The following is a 14,270-nucleotide window of genomic DNA, read 5'->3' on the forward strand; positions in this document are numbered from 1 at the left end:
TTAGAAAACCACATATTGACAACATCTATGTTCTGTTGTATTTTTATTTATTTTGTTAAATTGGTTTAACATATTTCCCAATTACATTTTCACCTGGTTCAGTAGCATCGAAGTGCATTCCTTTGCCACTCCTCTAAGAGTCACTTAATACCTAGAAGGTCAAAGAGACCAGGTGAAGGCCAAGTTCTCCTGGCCAAAAAATTGACAAGGAAGAGGCAGCTTTGAGGTGGAACACCTGGGCTCTCCACCCTCTGTTCTCCCACACCTCCCTGACTCTGTTAGTATCCAAAACATCTACCATCATTTGACACACTGACCTTGCCCCAGGTTGGTGTGGGATAGGGCAAAGGTGGTCAGGAGAGGCAGGCTTCAAATGCCACCTCTGAAAATTGTGAGCTGTGTGTCCATAGGCCAAATCACATCCCTTCTGAGCCTTGGTCATTTCATTTGTAAAACGGAAACAATCCAAACAGGAGGAAAAACCTCCCCCAGTGGTTTGTTTGAAAATGAGATCCTAGGAAGCTCTGTATACGTGTTATTTCTCTTTGGGTCTGGGTGAATGGCATTGTAATTGATACTGGAAGAGGTGGGTTAAAACAAGCCAGGCCTTCCTGCCAAGAACTGACAAGCGCTCACAACTGTGACAGGAAGGAAAACATCATCACTTTAATGAAAATGTGGCCCGCCTATCATGAGGAATACAGAAGGCAGGATATACACACCCCCTGAGAACTGTCACTGCTTGGCCTTGGACCAAAGTGACCATCCACCAGGGGATCTGCAGCAAGAAGGGTCCTGAGAGGTCATCAAGTCCACATCACTCACTTTACAGATAGAGAAACTGAGGCCTGGGTAGGGGGAAGGGGGAAGTTACTCATCCAAAGTCACACAGATAATGCACGACAAGGGGGTGGCTGGGTGGTGCAGTAGATAGAGCACTGGCCCTGAAATCAGGAGGACCTGAGTTCAAATCCAGCCTCAGACACTTGACACTAGCTGTGTGACCCTGGGCAAGTCACTTAGCCCCAACTGCGTCACCAAAAAATAAAATAAAATAAAGATAATGCATGAATCTAGCAGTTCATTCCTTTGCACCTAAGCTGCCTCTCCTTATCAAGCCAACATCTCACTGCAATGTCACTGTGGACACGGTGGGCGTGTCACCCAGAGGTCTATGGAAGGCAAGCTCTCCAGAATGTGAAGGGCAAGAAGATTACATCCACATAGCTGGCAGTGACTAACAGATAGAAGTTAGGTACTTAACCGACAGTCTGCATTTTAAATTTTTACCAACACCTTTAGAGGCAGATTACCAGCATAAATTGCTAGACTGGAAATTAAGAAGACAGGGGTTCAAATTCCACCTTGCAGAGTTACCAGTTGTGTGACACTGGGCAAGTTTCTTAAACCTCTCCCAGTCTCAATTTTCTCCTCTATAAAGAGAGGTCAACTCAGTGACACCCAAGGCCTTCTCCATTGCTGAATCTATGACCTTGGGGAGGGAGGAAAGGGAGGGAGAGGGAGGGGGAAGGGGAGGGGGGAAAGTGAGAGGGAGGAGAGGGAGGGAGAGGGAGAAGGGGGAGGGAGAAGGGGGAGGGGGAGGGGGAGGGAGAGGGAGAGGAAGGGGGAAAGGAGAGGAAAATGACAGTTAGGTAAAACCAACCAATTCCCTAAGAATATTCCTTCCCTTCTTTGGGTCCACACCTCCTTTCTTTTCTTTCTTTGTAGAGGTGAGGAGCTATGGGCATGGTCTTATACTGTCTTATAAATAGTAAATAATAGCAATGGGCAGGTAATGTGGTATATTATATTAGAAAAAGCATTAGATTCTGGTTGACAAGAGACCTGGGTTCAAATCCAGCTCAGTCGCTGGACATTTACCTTCCTCATCTGCAAAATGAGAAGGGGAGAGACCCCATTGAGATCGAAGTTCTAGAGCTGAAACAGTCCTCCCAGGAGATAGAGGCCCAGAGGAGAGAAATGACCTGTTCCACATCATAAGCGTAATGAATACCAGAGCCCAGGGGATCACTTAGCACCAACTTTCTGCGCCTCAGTTTCTTCCATCTCAATAACAGGTCTGATACGACCTGCGATCGCTCCCTGGGGGCAGGGAAGGGACAAGGCTGTCATGAGAAAAGCACTTGGTGTCAATCAGTGAGCCATGAACAGAGGGAAGCTGTTATTCTGGAAGGGGGTGAGGGTTAGCTAGAAAGCCTCAAGCCCCCAGAGCTCAGCCCCTCACAGAAGCAGCAGATGGTAGTGGATAGAGAGCCGGGCCTGAAATAAGGAAGCTCAGTCTCTTTTTTCTAGTCATGCCCAACTGTCTGTGACCCCATTTTGGGGTTTTCTTGGCAGGAATACTGGAGTAGTTTTCCAGTTCCTTCCCCAGTTAATTTTACAGATGAGGAAACTGAGGCAGACTTAAGTGACTTGCCCAAGGTCACACACCTAGTAAACTTCGGAGGTCAGATTTGACTTTAGGACCAGGACTTTAGGACCCTCTGTGCTACCTAGCTGTCCCAGAGTATAAATCTGGCCTCAACACACTATCTATGGGACCCTGAGCAAGAAACTTACCCTTTGCCTGCCTCAGTTTCCCCAACTATAAAATGAAGATAACAACAGTACCTACCTACCTTGAAGGCTTGCTGTGAGGATTAAATGAGCTCACTGTAAAGCACAATACCTGGCACATAGTAGGTCCTACAGAAATACTTATTCCCTTTTCCCCCTTCCTTCATCTTGGGTACCCAATAACTTCCTGTACCAACACTAACATCCAGCAACCCAAGAAAAGTGAAATGACTTGCCCAGGGTCACCCAGCCAGTGTCAGCCACAGGGATTGAACCCAGGTCTTCCTAGCTTTCAGGACCAGCTCTCTATCCATTAGACCACACCCTCTCATGTTATGATAATTATTATTCCCTCTTTCCTTGGGGGTTCGAGGCCCCTAAGGGATGACAACACCAGGATCTGGCAACAAGGTCAGAAAACTCCATTGATGTTCTTTAGAAAAACCAATACAAAACAAATGACTGTGGTTAGCAGCGCAGGTAGGCAGCCCAGCCTCAGAGCAGGGGTGCTGATGAGGCTGTTTGAAAGCAATCACTCTACCCTAAGCCCTTAGGGCCAGGCTACACTGAGCTATGAGTCAGATAACAGAAGCAGACACCCATGGAAATGTTATATAGCCGGACAGCATATTGTCTGGAGTTCCTTCAAGTATTTAAAGTCTCTTCAGCTACCTAGCTGGCAGAGTGCTGGGCCCTGGACTCAGGAAGACCTAAATTCAAATCCAGACAGTAGCACTAACTGTGTGGCCCTGGGCAAGTCACTTAACCACTACCTGCCTCAGTTTCCTTATAATAGCATCTACCTTTCCAGGATTGTTATGAGGATCCAGTCAGATCACATGTGTAAGGCACGGGGCAGCTAGGTGGCGCAGTGGATAGAGCACTGGCCCTGGAGTCAGGAGTAGCTGAGTTCAAATCCGGCCTCAGACACTTAACACTTACTAGCTGTGTGACCCTGGGCAAGTCACTTAACCCCAATTGCCTCACCAAAAATAAATAAATAAAATTTAAAATGAATGTTGGGGCAGTTAGGTGGCACAGTGGTTAGAGCACCGGCCCTAGATTCAGGAGTACCTGAGTTCAAATTCGGCCTCAGACACTTAACACTTACTAGCTGTGTGATCCTGGGCAAGTCGCTTAACCCCAATTGCCTCAACCCACCCCCCAAAAAAAGTTAAATTTTTTAAAAAAAGGAATTTGGGATGGGGGGGGGGGGTGGCTTGCAGTGGATGAAAGCACCAGCCCTGGATTCAGGAGGACTCAGGTTCAAATCCAGCCTTAGACACTTGACACTTACTAGCTGTGTAATCCTGAACAAGTCACTTAACCCTCATTGCCCCACCAAAAAAAAAAAAGAATGTTGAAAACTATCTTTACATGTAATTGGGGGAAAAAATGAAATTTATGAGAAAAGAAAAGAGATAGGAGAAAGAAGAGAGGGGAGAGGGGGAGAGAGAGATAGAGACAAAGATGGAGACAGAAAAGACACAGAGAGAGAAAAGAGAAAGACATGGAGGAAGGGAGAGGGGGAGGCGGAAGAGGGGAGAGGAGTGGAGAGGAAGGAGGGAGGGAGGGAGGGAGGGAGGGGAGGGGAGGAGAGAGAGAGAGAGAGAGAGAGCTTGAGGTTCCATGTAAGGAAAAACTTCCTAAGTAGATAAACTTCCTCTAAATGCAAGGGGCCACTCTGGGAGGCGGTGAGCTCTCTCCCTGGAGGTCACCACCTGTCAGGTAAGCTGATTCTTGCTCAGGTACGTATTGGCATAGACTGTTTCTGAAGTCCCTTCCAGCTCAGAGATTTGGAGATTTGGAAGCCTGTCCAAGGTAGAATAGGCTGGTCCAGTTGATGGGGAACTCCCCATCACTGGAGGACATCCAGGGGAGGATGCTGCAGGGGTAGAATGGCAGACACCCCTCAGAATTCAGAGATTCCGTGACTGATAGACAAGTGACCGGCCAGATGAGTAGGTGGGCATGGGAGAATGAGGGCGGTCTATACAGACTTGGGAAGAAAAGGGCCAGACAGTAAGAACTTGGTATTATCCCCAGTCCTGACTGGAGGAGCCACTGCCCCAAGCAGCCAAAGGGAAGACCCTGACGCCTCCCTGAGCAGTACCACCCACTAGCACAGCTTCTCGAAAAGCTGCACACCCCTGTACGGATGTCACAGATCCGGGTTACCAGGCAACCTTCTTTTATTAATTCGGCTTTTACAAGAAGATTCTGGTGGGACAGAGGCTGTGCTGAAGAGCTCCCATCTTTGTGACCGACTCTGTGTCTAAATTTCTACGTGTAAATTCAACAAATCCACATTGTAATTTAACCATCACGAAATCCTACAACTGAGGGGAACCCCAAGGGCCACAGACCCCAACACCTCCCAGAACAAAAATCTCCTCTACAACATGACTAACAAGTGATCAGCCAGGACCATTGTGACTGTGACACTCCGACTCCCCCCCAGCAGCCCCACCCCGGGGCATACCATGCCTCAGTGAAATAGCGTTATATCATCCTAACTAACAATAGCTAGCATTTATATAATTTTTTTTTTTGGTGAGGCAATTAGGGTTAAGTGACTTACCCAAGGTAACACAGCTAGTAAGTGTCAAGTGTCTGAGGCCGGATTTGAACTCAGGTCCTCCTGACTCCAGGACTCCTGCCCCTGCTAGCATTTACATAGCAAAACGCTTTGCATATATTATCTTATTTGATCCTCACAACAACCTGGAAAGACAGGGCTAGTTATTATCCCCATTTTACAAATGAGGAAACTGAGGCCAATATACAGCTTAAGAGATTTGCCCACGGTCATATCGTTAGGCAGTATGTGAGGCTGGATTTGAATTCAGATCTTCCTGACTCTTAAGTCCAGCTGAGAGCCAAGAGAAGCAAGTCCACGTTCTTTTTTGCGTCCATGCTTTAAACTCTAAGCAGGATTGTTTCTCCAGATTCTGTCCTAGACCCCCATGCTTCTCTGAAGACAGCTAAAGATTACTAGGCAAGAGACTTGGCCAGGGTCACACAGTTCATGACTGGGACAGGAATTGAACTTGGGTCTGGTGCTTTATTCATTGTGCCACTTGGCTGGCCCAAGCAGATAAGAGTGCTGGACTTTCTGTTTTTGTTTTTGCAGGGCAATGAGGGTTAAATGACTTGCCCAGGGTCACACAGCTAGTTAAGTGTCACGTGTCTGAGGCTGGATTTGAACTCAGGTCCTCCTGAATCCAAGGTCAGTGCTTTATCCACTGCACCACCTAGCAGCTCCTGAGTGCTGGACTTTCAATCACGAAAACCTGAGTTCAGATTTCTACCTCAAAGCATAGTAGTTGTGTGAATGACTCCTTAAAGTCCAGTGGCAAGACAGAGGTCGGGACAACGGAGATGGCCCAGGATGCAGTGGGAGACCTTGGCCTTTTTAAGCCAAGATCTTGGATGGATGGATGGATGGAAGGAAGGAAGGAAGGAAGGAAGGAAGGAAGGAAGGAAGGAAGGAAGGAAGGAAGGAAGGAAGGAAGGAAGGAAGGAAGGAAGGAAAGGTTTATTAATCACTATGTGCAAAGCTCTGTGCTAAATCCTGCAGATACAAATAGTGTTACAATCCCTGCCCTGGAGAAGCTCACATTCTAATGGGAGATAATACATATAGAAGGTTTCAGCTATAAATCATATGAAAAAATCCCATGGTCCTTAGGGTGCAAGGAGCAAGGCAGACATTAATACTTCTTCAACGTTGGTTCCACTAAGAAAATCCTGTCAGTTTCTAATATTGACCCTTGGCAAGTCATCTGACCTCCCTGGGTCTCAGTTTCCTCATCATGGGGCTTATAATAGTACCTTCTTCCAGGGCTATTGAGAGGATCAAATGGGATCTTGTTTAAGTGCTTTGCAAACTTAAAAGCCATAGAACAGCTCCAGATGCTGGTGGAAGTGGAGGTGGTGGTGGTGGTGGTGGTGGCAATAGTAGTAGCGATAATGGTGGTGGTGATGGTGGTGATAGTAGTGGTAACAGTGATAGTACTGGGAGTGATAGTAACAGTGATTGTACTCATGGTAGTGGTAATGGTGATGGTGGTAGTATCATCTCCACTACAAGCTTCACACACCTTAAAGCACTACATAATTATGAGCTGATTAAGTCAAAAGCTCCTTGAAAGGAAAAGGACCTCAAGAAATCATTTAGTCCAATGCTCTCATCAGACCCAGACAGGTGACTTGTCCAAGGTCACACAGCTAGTCAGCAGAGGAACTGGGATTTGAAGCCATGCAATGCTACTATTTATCAAACTACAATTCTTTACCTATCTATCCTAGGAAACAGTTGGTTTTGAAAATGCTTTATGTCCCACAGACTTGACACTTAAGGAAACAAGGCATCAGTGCAGAGCTGAGGAGAACAAACCTTCATCATCGATCCATTTGAGAGTGATCGGCTGCTGCAGGTGTAGACTACACATTTCTCTCACTTCATCACAAAGTTCGTCATAAGTGGTCGATGCATCCAGGTTGGTTATTAGCATGTCCCTGGGAGAGAGAGGGAAAGGAGAGATTCTAAACCAAAGACTATTTTTCACTTGAGCCTACTCCTGAAATGGAGCATCACGGATACCTTCCAGGCATACCACCTATCTAAAGATGTGAAGCATAAACCCCCAGCACAAGTATTTATTATAACAACAGTTGTTTAGGCACTCACCTTTATGGAGAGATTTAATGTCTCATATAAATGCTACCAGAAGAAACAAAACATTTTTTAAATTTAAGGAGATCCTGTCCCTCCACACCCCTGGGTAGTAGTGCTATTTCTTATCAGACTCATTTTTACAGATGGGGAAACTGAGGCTCAGAGAGGCTAAGGTATATTGGAACAAGTGCTGGACTTAGACTCAGGAAAGACCTGGCTTTGAGGGCTGCAGGGTTCTAATTTTTGCCACTAAACTGGGAGTTCCCAGAGGACAGGAAGCCTAATTTAGTCTTTCTTAGGATCTCCTGTACTTGTTAACTGGGTGACTTGAACTCTTTGCTTCCTAAAGTTGGATGAAAAAGGATTACCAAAAAAATTCAACAGATCAGATGCTTCTGAGCTCTGTTACCACTGGCACGTAGTTCACTCGGTGAGCCTCACTTTCCTCATCTGTAAAACAGGCATATTGCTTGCAGGAAGGCCACCTCGTAGCATTGTTGTGAGGTTCAAACAAGATAGCGAAAGTAAGAGGGAAACAGTAAACCCAATAGCTACAATGACATGGATGGAAATAATAATTTATTAGGTAAATTATGATGACCAAGGTTGGCCCTAGGAAAAGAGAAGAAAATAAGCCTCCTTCCTCTCAGTCCTCATAGGATCATGACTGGATGATCCAATCATGGGCTAGAAGGAATCTCAGACCATCTGGTCCACCCCCTCATTTTACAGATGAGGTAGGGAGTATTGCATTCACTGTCAGACACAAAGGATAACTCTTTGTCACAAGGTGTGGCTCACTTTTATTTTATTTTGGCAAGGCAATGAGGGTTAAGTGACTTGCCCAGGGTCACACAGCTAATTAAGCGTCCAATGTCTGAGGCCAGATTTGAACTCGGGTCCTCCGGAATCCAGGGCTGGTGCTTTATGTACTGCGCCACCTAGCTGCCCATGGCTCACTTTTAAGGAAAAGCAAGAGGGAAATTGGAAATGAAGGGGACAGAAAAACCCAAGACAGCAATAAAAATTAATAACAAGACCACATAAGGGCACCCATTGGAGGGGACTGGTGGGGAACTCCAAGAAAGAAAACACCCACCTGGCAAAGTAGTAGAAGCTAAAGGCATACCCATCAATTGAAGGAACGGCTAAACAAATTATACTTACGTACATGTGACAGAATCCTATCCTGATATGAGAAATGATGAATGAAATGTGATGAAAAAACAGGGACAGTTTCAGAGAAACCAGGAAAGACATGTAAATGAACTAATGAAATATCAGGTGAACTAATGATAATATTAATGATATAGTGCCTACTAGATGCCAGGCACTGCGTACTTTGCAAATCTTATCTCACCAGCTAAGGTCCCACTCCAGCAGGACACAACTGTTCAGGACACAATTGTTCACAGACAGTAATAATAGGTAAGTTATATAGAGCTTACTGTGGGCCAGGCACTGTGCTCAGAGCTTTACAATTACTATCTCATATCTGAAAGGTGGGTTCTGTTATTACTATCTACATCTTCTAGCTGAAGAAACTGAGACAAACACAGGGTAAATTACTTGCCCAGAGTCACGTGGCCAATAAAAGTGTGAAGCTGGTTTTGAACTCAGGCCTTCCTGACTTGCAGGACCAATGCTCTATCCACTGCACCACCCAGTGGCCTCAGTATTGATGCAATGATTTATACAATGTATAAATTTATTTAAAGTATTTCTACAATAAAATGTATACAATTTCAGAGGACAGCTAGGTGGCGCAGTAGATAAAGCACTGGCCCTGGATTCAGAAGGATCTGAATTCAAATCCAGCCTCAGACACGTGACACTTACTAGCTGTGTGACCCTGGGCAAGTCACTTAACCCTCATTGCCTGGCCCAAATATATATATATATATATATATATACACAATTTCTACAATAAATTTATGTACAAATTTATACAATTTAGAATGATTTATACAATAACAACATTGTTTAAGACAACAAAGCAGACAACCAAGAGATCTCAATGACTAACCATGATTCTAGGAATCTCATCATGAAATATGCCACCACCTTCTGACAGAGTGAAGGGAAGAAATATTTATTAAGCATCTGCTATGTTCCAGGAAAGGTAGGTGGCACAGTAGATAGAAATCCAGGCTTAGCCTCACGAAAGAAAGAAAGAGAGAGACAGACAGACAGAGAGAAAGAGAGAGAGAGAAAGAGAGAAGAAAGAGAGAGAGAGAGAGAGAGAGAGAGAGAAAGAAAGAAAGAAAGAAAGAAAGAAAGAAAGAAAGAAAGAAAGAAAGAAAGAAAGAAAGAAAGAAAGAAAGAAAGGAGAAAGAAAGCCAGGCCCAGGAACAGTTAGATGACACAGTGGATAAAGTACCAGCTTTGGATTCAGGAGGACATGAGTTCAAATCCAGCCTCAGACACTTGACACTTACTAGCTGTGTGACCCTGGGCAAGTCACTTAACCCTCATTGCTTCACCCAAAAAACAAAACAAAACAAAAAACCCAGGCCTAGAAGGTCTCAGGAAGACCTGAGTTCAAATTAGCCACTTTCTGGTTGTGACCTTGGACAAGTCACCTAAGCGTGTTTGTCTCATCTGTTAAAAAAGCTGAAGAAGAAAATGGCAAACCACTTCCAGTATCTTTGCCAAGAAAACAAAGAAACAAACAAAAAAAGGGTTAGACATGTCTAAAAAACAACAACATGCCAGACACTATATCAAGCATTTTACCAAAGAATTGTCTCATTTCATCCTTCCAATAACCCTGTGAGGCATGTGCTACTATTATGCTTGTTTTACAGGCAAACAGAGGCTAAGTGACTTCCCTAGGATCACCCGGCTATTAAGTTGTCTGATTTGACTTCAGAACTTCCTGACTCCAAGACTGGTGCTCTATCCAGTGAGCCACCTAACTGCCACTCAGTTGGACACAGGGAACAGACTGAGATCTATATTTTTGGATATGGTCAAGGCTCAAATGTGTTTTTTTTTCCCCTCAACCATGAAATGATGGCTGTGAGGGCCAAAATTTGATCATTTTTACCACATGGCAATGATTTCTTTTTTTTAAGTGGGTGGGAGAGGTAGGAGAGAGGAAAGGTTTGTGGTTTTTTTTCTCTTTTATAATTGAAAAATAATAATAAAGTTGAATTTTGAAAAACTATCAGATACAGATAAAGAACTCATTTGTAGCCTTGGGGCATAGGCCAATTCCAGTCTTCTTCATCCCTACTTTTGGAGTCTACAGATCTGGGGGACTCTAAAGTCCCAGATAACAGAGTACCAGCCCTATACAAGATGGATAGTGCTGGAGCCAGAAGTTAACCCTGGGAGAAAAGGGCTTGGTTTTGTTTAGGATCTGTTACACTTCCCTAGTCCCAGGAAGGAAACTCCCTTCCCACAGGTTCCCAGACACCTGCCCCAGGGCACTGGGAGAAGGGACTGGCACTGGAGCCACCTAGCCAGAAAGGGTCATAAACTGGGCTGGAATCTACAAAATTCTGGCCACCAAAGTCCTTGCTACTGTCAAATGCTTCAATATCAGAAATTGACCTGATTCCATTCCTGGAAAAGACACTGAAGAAGAGGCAGTGTAATCTGTTTTGCTGCTTCACCTTAAGGATCATGGGACCTATCTAGAGTGCTGAACCCAGAATTAGAAAGACTCAAATCCGGTTCAAATCCATCCTCAAAAAATGGCTCCCTGGGGGCAGCTAGGTAGCGCAGTGGAAAGAGCACTGGCCCTGGATTCAGGAGGACCTGAGTTCAAATCTGACCTCAGACACTTGATACTTACTAGCTGTGTGACCCTGGGCAAGTCACTTAACCCCAATTGCCCCACCAAAAAAAAAAAAAAAAAAGAATGTGAGTGCCTAGAGAATTGTCTCACTTTTCTCCAGTTTTTTGTGCATAGCAGGAGTTTAATCAATGTCTCGTTCCTAGTCTAGCTCTTTATCCACAACCCACACCCAATCCTGCCTCTCATTAATCCCATTTTATAGAGGAGAAAACTAAGATTCTATTTCTTTTTGCAAAAAAAAAGGGTTTGAAGGGCTGTCCAGTGAAAAAGAGATAAAAGTTGTTTGGCCCCAGAGGACAGAGCCAGGAGCAAAAACTGCAAAAAGGCAAATTTGGCCAGAGAATCTGTAAAAAACTCCTAACGGGGAGAGCTGCCCTAAAGCAGACAGGGCAGCCCCAATGAGCTAGTGTTTTATGCCCCACTTAAGGTCTTCAAGAGGAGTCACTTGCTGGGTAGGTTATAGTGGAGATTTCTTTGGTCAATGAATGGGTTGGGCTACAGTCAGGCTTGAGAACTGTATTTCAATCTAATTGGTTTCCATTGGAATCATATGCATTGTTTTATGCATTTACAAACATGATTTTTTTTTTTAAAAGGGCCTAACCTTTTACAAAATCATCCCAAAGGTCCGGGACGCGAAAAGGTGAAGGAATCACGGACTAGCTAGGCCCCAAGGTTCCTTCCAAATTTCATATTCTATGATCCTATGAAAATAAAAGGAGCAGCTAGATGGCACAGTGGACACATCGCCAGGCCTGGAGTCAGGAAGGTCTGAGTTCAAATCTGACCTCAGACACTTACTAGCTGTATGACCCTGGGCAAGTCACTTAACCCTGCTGTCTTCATCTATAAAATGAGCTAGAGAAGGAAACAGCAAACCATTTCAGTATCTCTGCCAAGAAAACTCCAAATATGTTACAAAGAGTTGGACACAACTAAATAATGAAAATGAGGGCAGCTAGAGGATGTGAGGAACTGGGTCCCTTCTAGCTTTAAATCCAAGCTTTCATGATGACTTGTCTAACAAGCAGCCAATCAAAAACAGGATCCAGACCCCTCCTTATCTGTTCAGTATTCAACCTATTAAATGAAGCTGTACTGACAAAATCCTCCCAATCCATTTATTCCAAGTAGAATGTTTTTTGGTTTGTTTTTAAACTATAGAACTGCTTTTTTATTTATTTATGTATTTGTTTGTTTGTTTATTTTGCAGGGCAATGAGGGTTAAGTGACTTGCCCAGGGTCACACAGCTAATAAGTGTCAATTAGAAATTAAACAGCATCTTGGGCAGGCCCCCTAGTGTCTAAGCATCCCACTGCACTCACTCCTCAGCATCAAGGAACACAGTGTGCACCAATGAGTCATGCTCAGGATCCAAAGGGGTTCATGGGGAAACAGGATGAGTAAAGTCATTGGTGTGTAGGTGATCAGGCATCCTCCTTCATCTCAGCTCCACAAATGAATTTCAGAGACATAAGCAGTCTTCTTTATTGAGAAGCCAGCTGTCAATGGAAACCCAAGGCGAGAAGTCAGCTAATCCCCACCCGGTGGTTAATGGGCCATGAACCAGAAAGAAAGGAACATCAAGGGCAAAGGGATAGAAGCAAGAAGGGATTAAGTCTGAGTCAGTGCATCTGCTTAAATGTCTGGGAGGAGAATCATAATATCAGCGACTTCTAGCTGGAAGGAAGCCTTGAGATGTCAGGGAGACCAACCCCTCCTCGCTGCACCAACAGTGAAACTGAGTCCCAGAGATAGGAAATGATTTGCCCAAGGTAACAAAAGAGCACAGCTAAAGTGTGAAGCCTGGTCTTCTCCCTGCAGTCTTACCAGGCCTTGGGGACCCCAAACCAAAGAGGAAACAGTCTCCTTCCTCTTGGGGAAGTGATAACAAGTATGTTGATAAGAAAAGACAAACTATACACCAAGTGATTTCCAAAAAGAGAGGGGTGAGGTCAGGAAAGACTTTTAAGAGGAGGTGGTATGGGGCAGCTAGGTGGCGCAGTGGTAGAGCACTGGCCCTGGAGTCAGGAGTATCTGAGTACTCAGACACTTAACACTTACCAGCTGTGTGACCCTGGGCAGGTCACTTAACCCCAATTGCCTCATTTAAAAAAAAAAAAAAAGAGGAGGTGGTAAGTAAGTAGTGCTTTGAAGGAAAACTTGAGATTGGCAGGGGTTGAGGTTGTAGTAGCAGCCTGGTGGGCCTGGGTCCAGTTAGGGATGCTCTGGCGCTGAAGGGGACACTATGACCGGTTGATCAGCTTGTTGGGGTCACAGTTCGAGATGACTCTTTCCTTGGAGAAGCCAAGTAGCTGATTAACCAGGCAGTGGTTAGTCAAACAGATCATAAAGCAGCCACCCAGAAAACTGGGCTCTGAATTTACAACATGAGTTTAGCTGGGAGCCAGTCGTGTTTGCTATGTGATTAGGACCAGGCAGTGACAATAATCTCAGTTTAGAAATGTGGAATTTTTATTATTCATATACCCAAATAGCCAACACCATCATTTTCAAACTGCTGTCACTTTTCAGTCTCAGGTCTCTGCCCCCACCCCCTTCTCACTCTCCTTTGTTTGAAGAATTGAAGTTAGGCTTCTTCTCCCAGCCATACCTGTATGCGCTATCTGACGAATGAACATGCCCTAAAGCTGTACCTCCCTGGCAGTGGCCTCTGTGTGCCAAATAATAAAAACTTTTACTTAAATTTTCGATTGTGTGGGTAAGTATGAAAGAGGAAAGTTTTCAAGAACCCATCTAGTGGTAACAAGATGAAGAGGCGTGGGAATGCTTCTATAAAAAAAGACACAGAACGGCAGGGGTGCGAGAAGAGGATCTAGCCAGGTGGAGCGGGATGGAGAGGAGTCACGAGCTACGTGTGGGGGGCCATGCTTTGGGTTCGAATTCATTTGTTCAAGAAAACTTTCAGAAACATTCATGAAGCAAGGCACTGTGCTGGGTGTTTGCACTTCGAGTCTGCCACCAGGAGATTTGGAGGGGAGGGAAAGCAAGGCAATTTCTAGGACAGAAGCTAAAGTGATTTTCCTAAAAACCATGATCTGACTACATCACTTGGCAAATTCCAGGGGCTCTCTAAGTGTCTAACTTTCAAAGTCCCTCACAATCTGGCCCCAACCTTCTTTCCAGTTCCCTAGACACTACTACCCTCTAGAACTGTTCTAGCCAAACAAGTCTTTTACTCTATT

General features: G+C 44.8%; 1 protein-coding gene across 1 annotated transcript in view; it reads right to left on the minus strand.

Annotated features, from left to right (window-relative positions):
• Positions 1 to 14,270, minus strand: part of PRKCZ (protein kinase C zeta) — a 249,670-nt gene that overhangs the window by 216,795 nt on the left and 18,605 nt on the right. The window contains exon 2 of the mRNA XM_043993093.1: positions 6,977 to 7,098. Coding sequence (XP_043849028.1) covers positions 6,977 to 7,098 — 122 coding nt within the window. The remainder of the gene's footprint in view (positions 1 to 6,976; positions 7,099 to 14,270) is intronic.

This window comes from Dromiciops gliroides, chromosome 3 (genome assembly GCF_019393635.1).
Source record: "Dromiciops gliroides isolate mDroGli1 chromosome 3, mDroGli1.pri, whole genome shotgun sequence".
NCBI classification, from domain to species: Eukaryota; Metazoa; Chordata; class Mammalia; order Microbiotheria; family Microbiotheriidae; genus Dromiciops; species Dromiciops gliroides.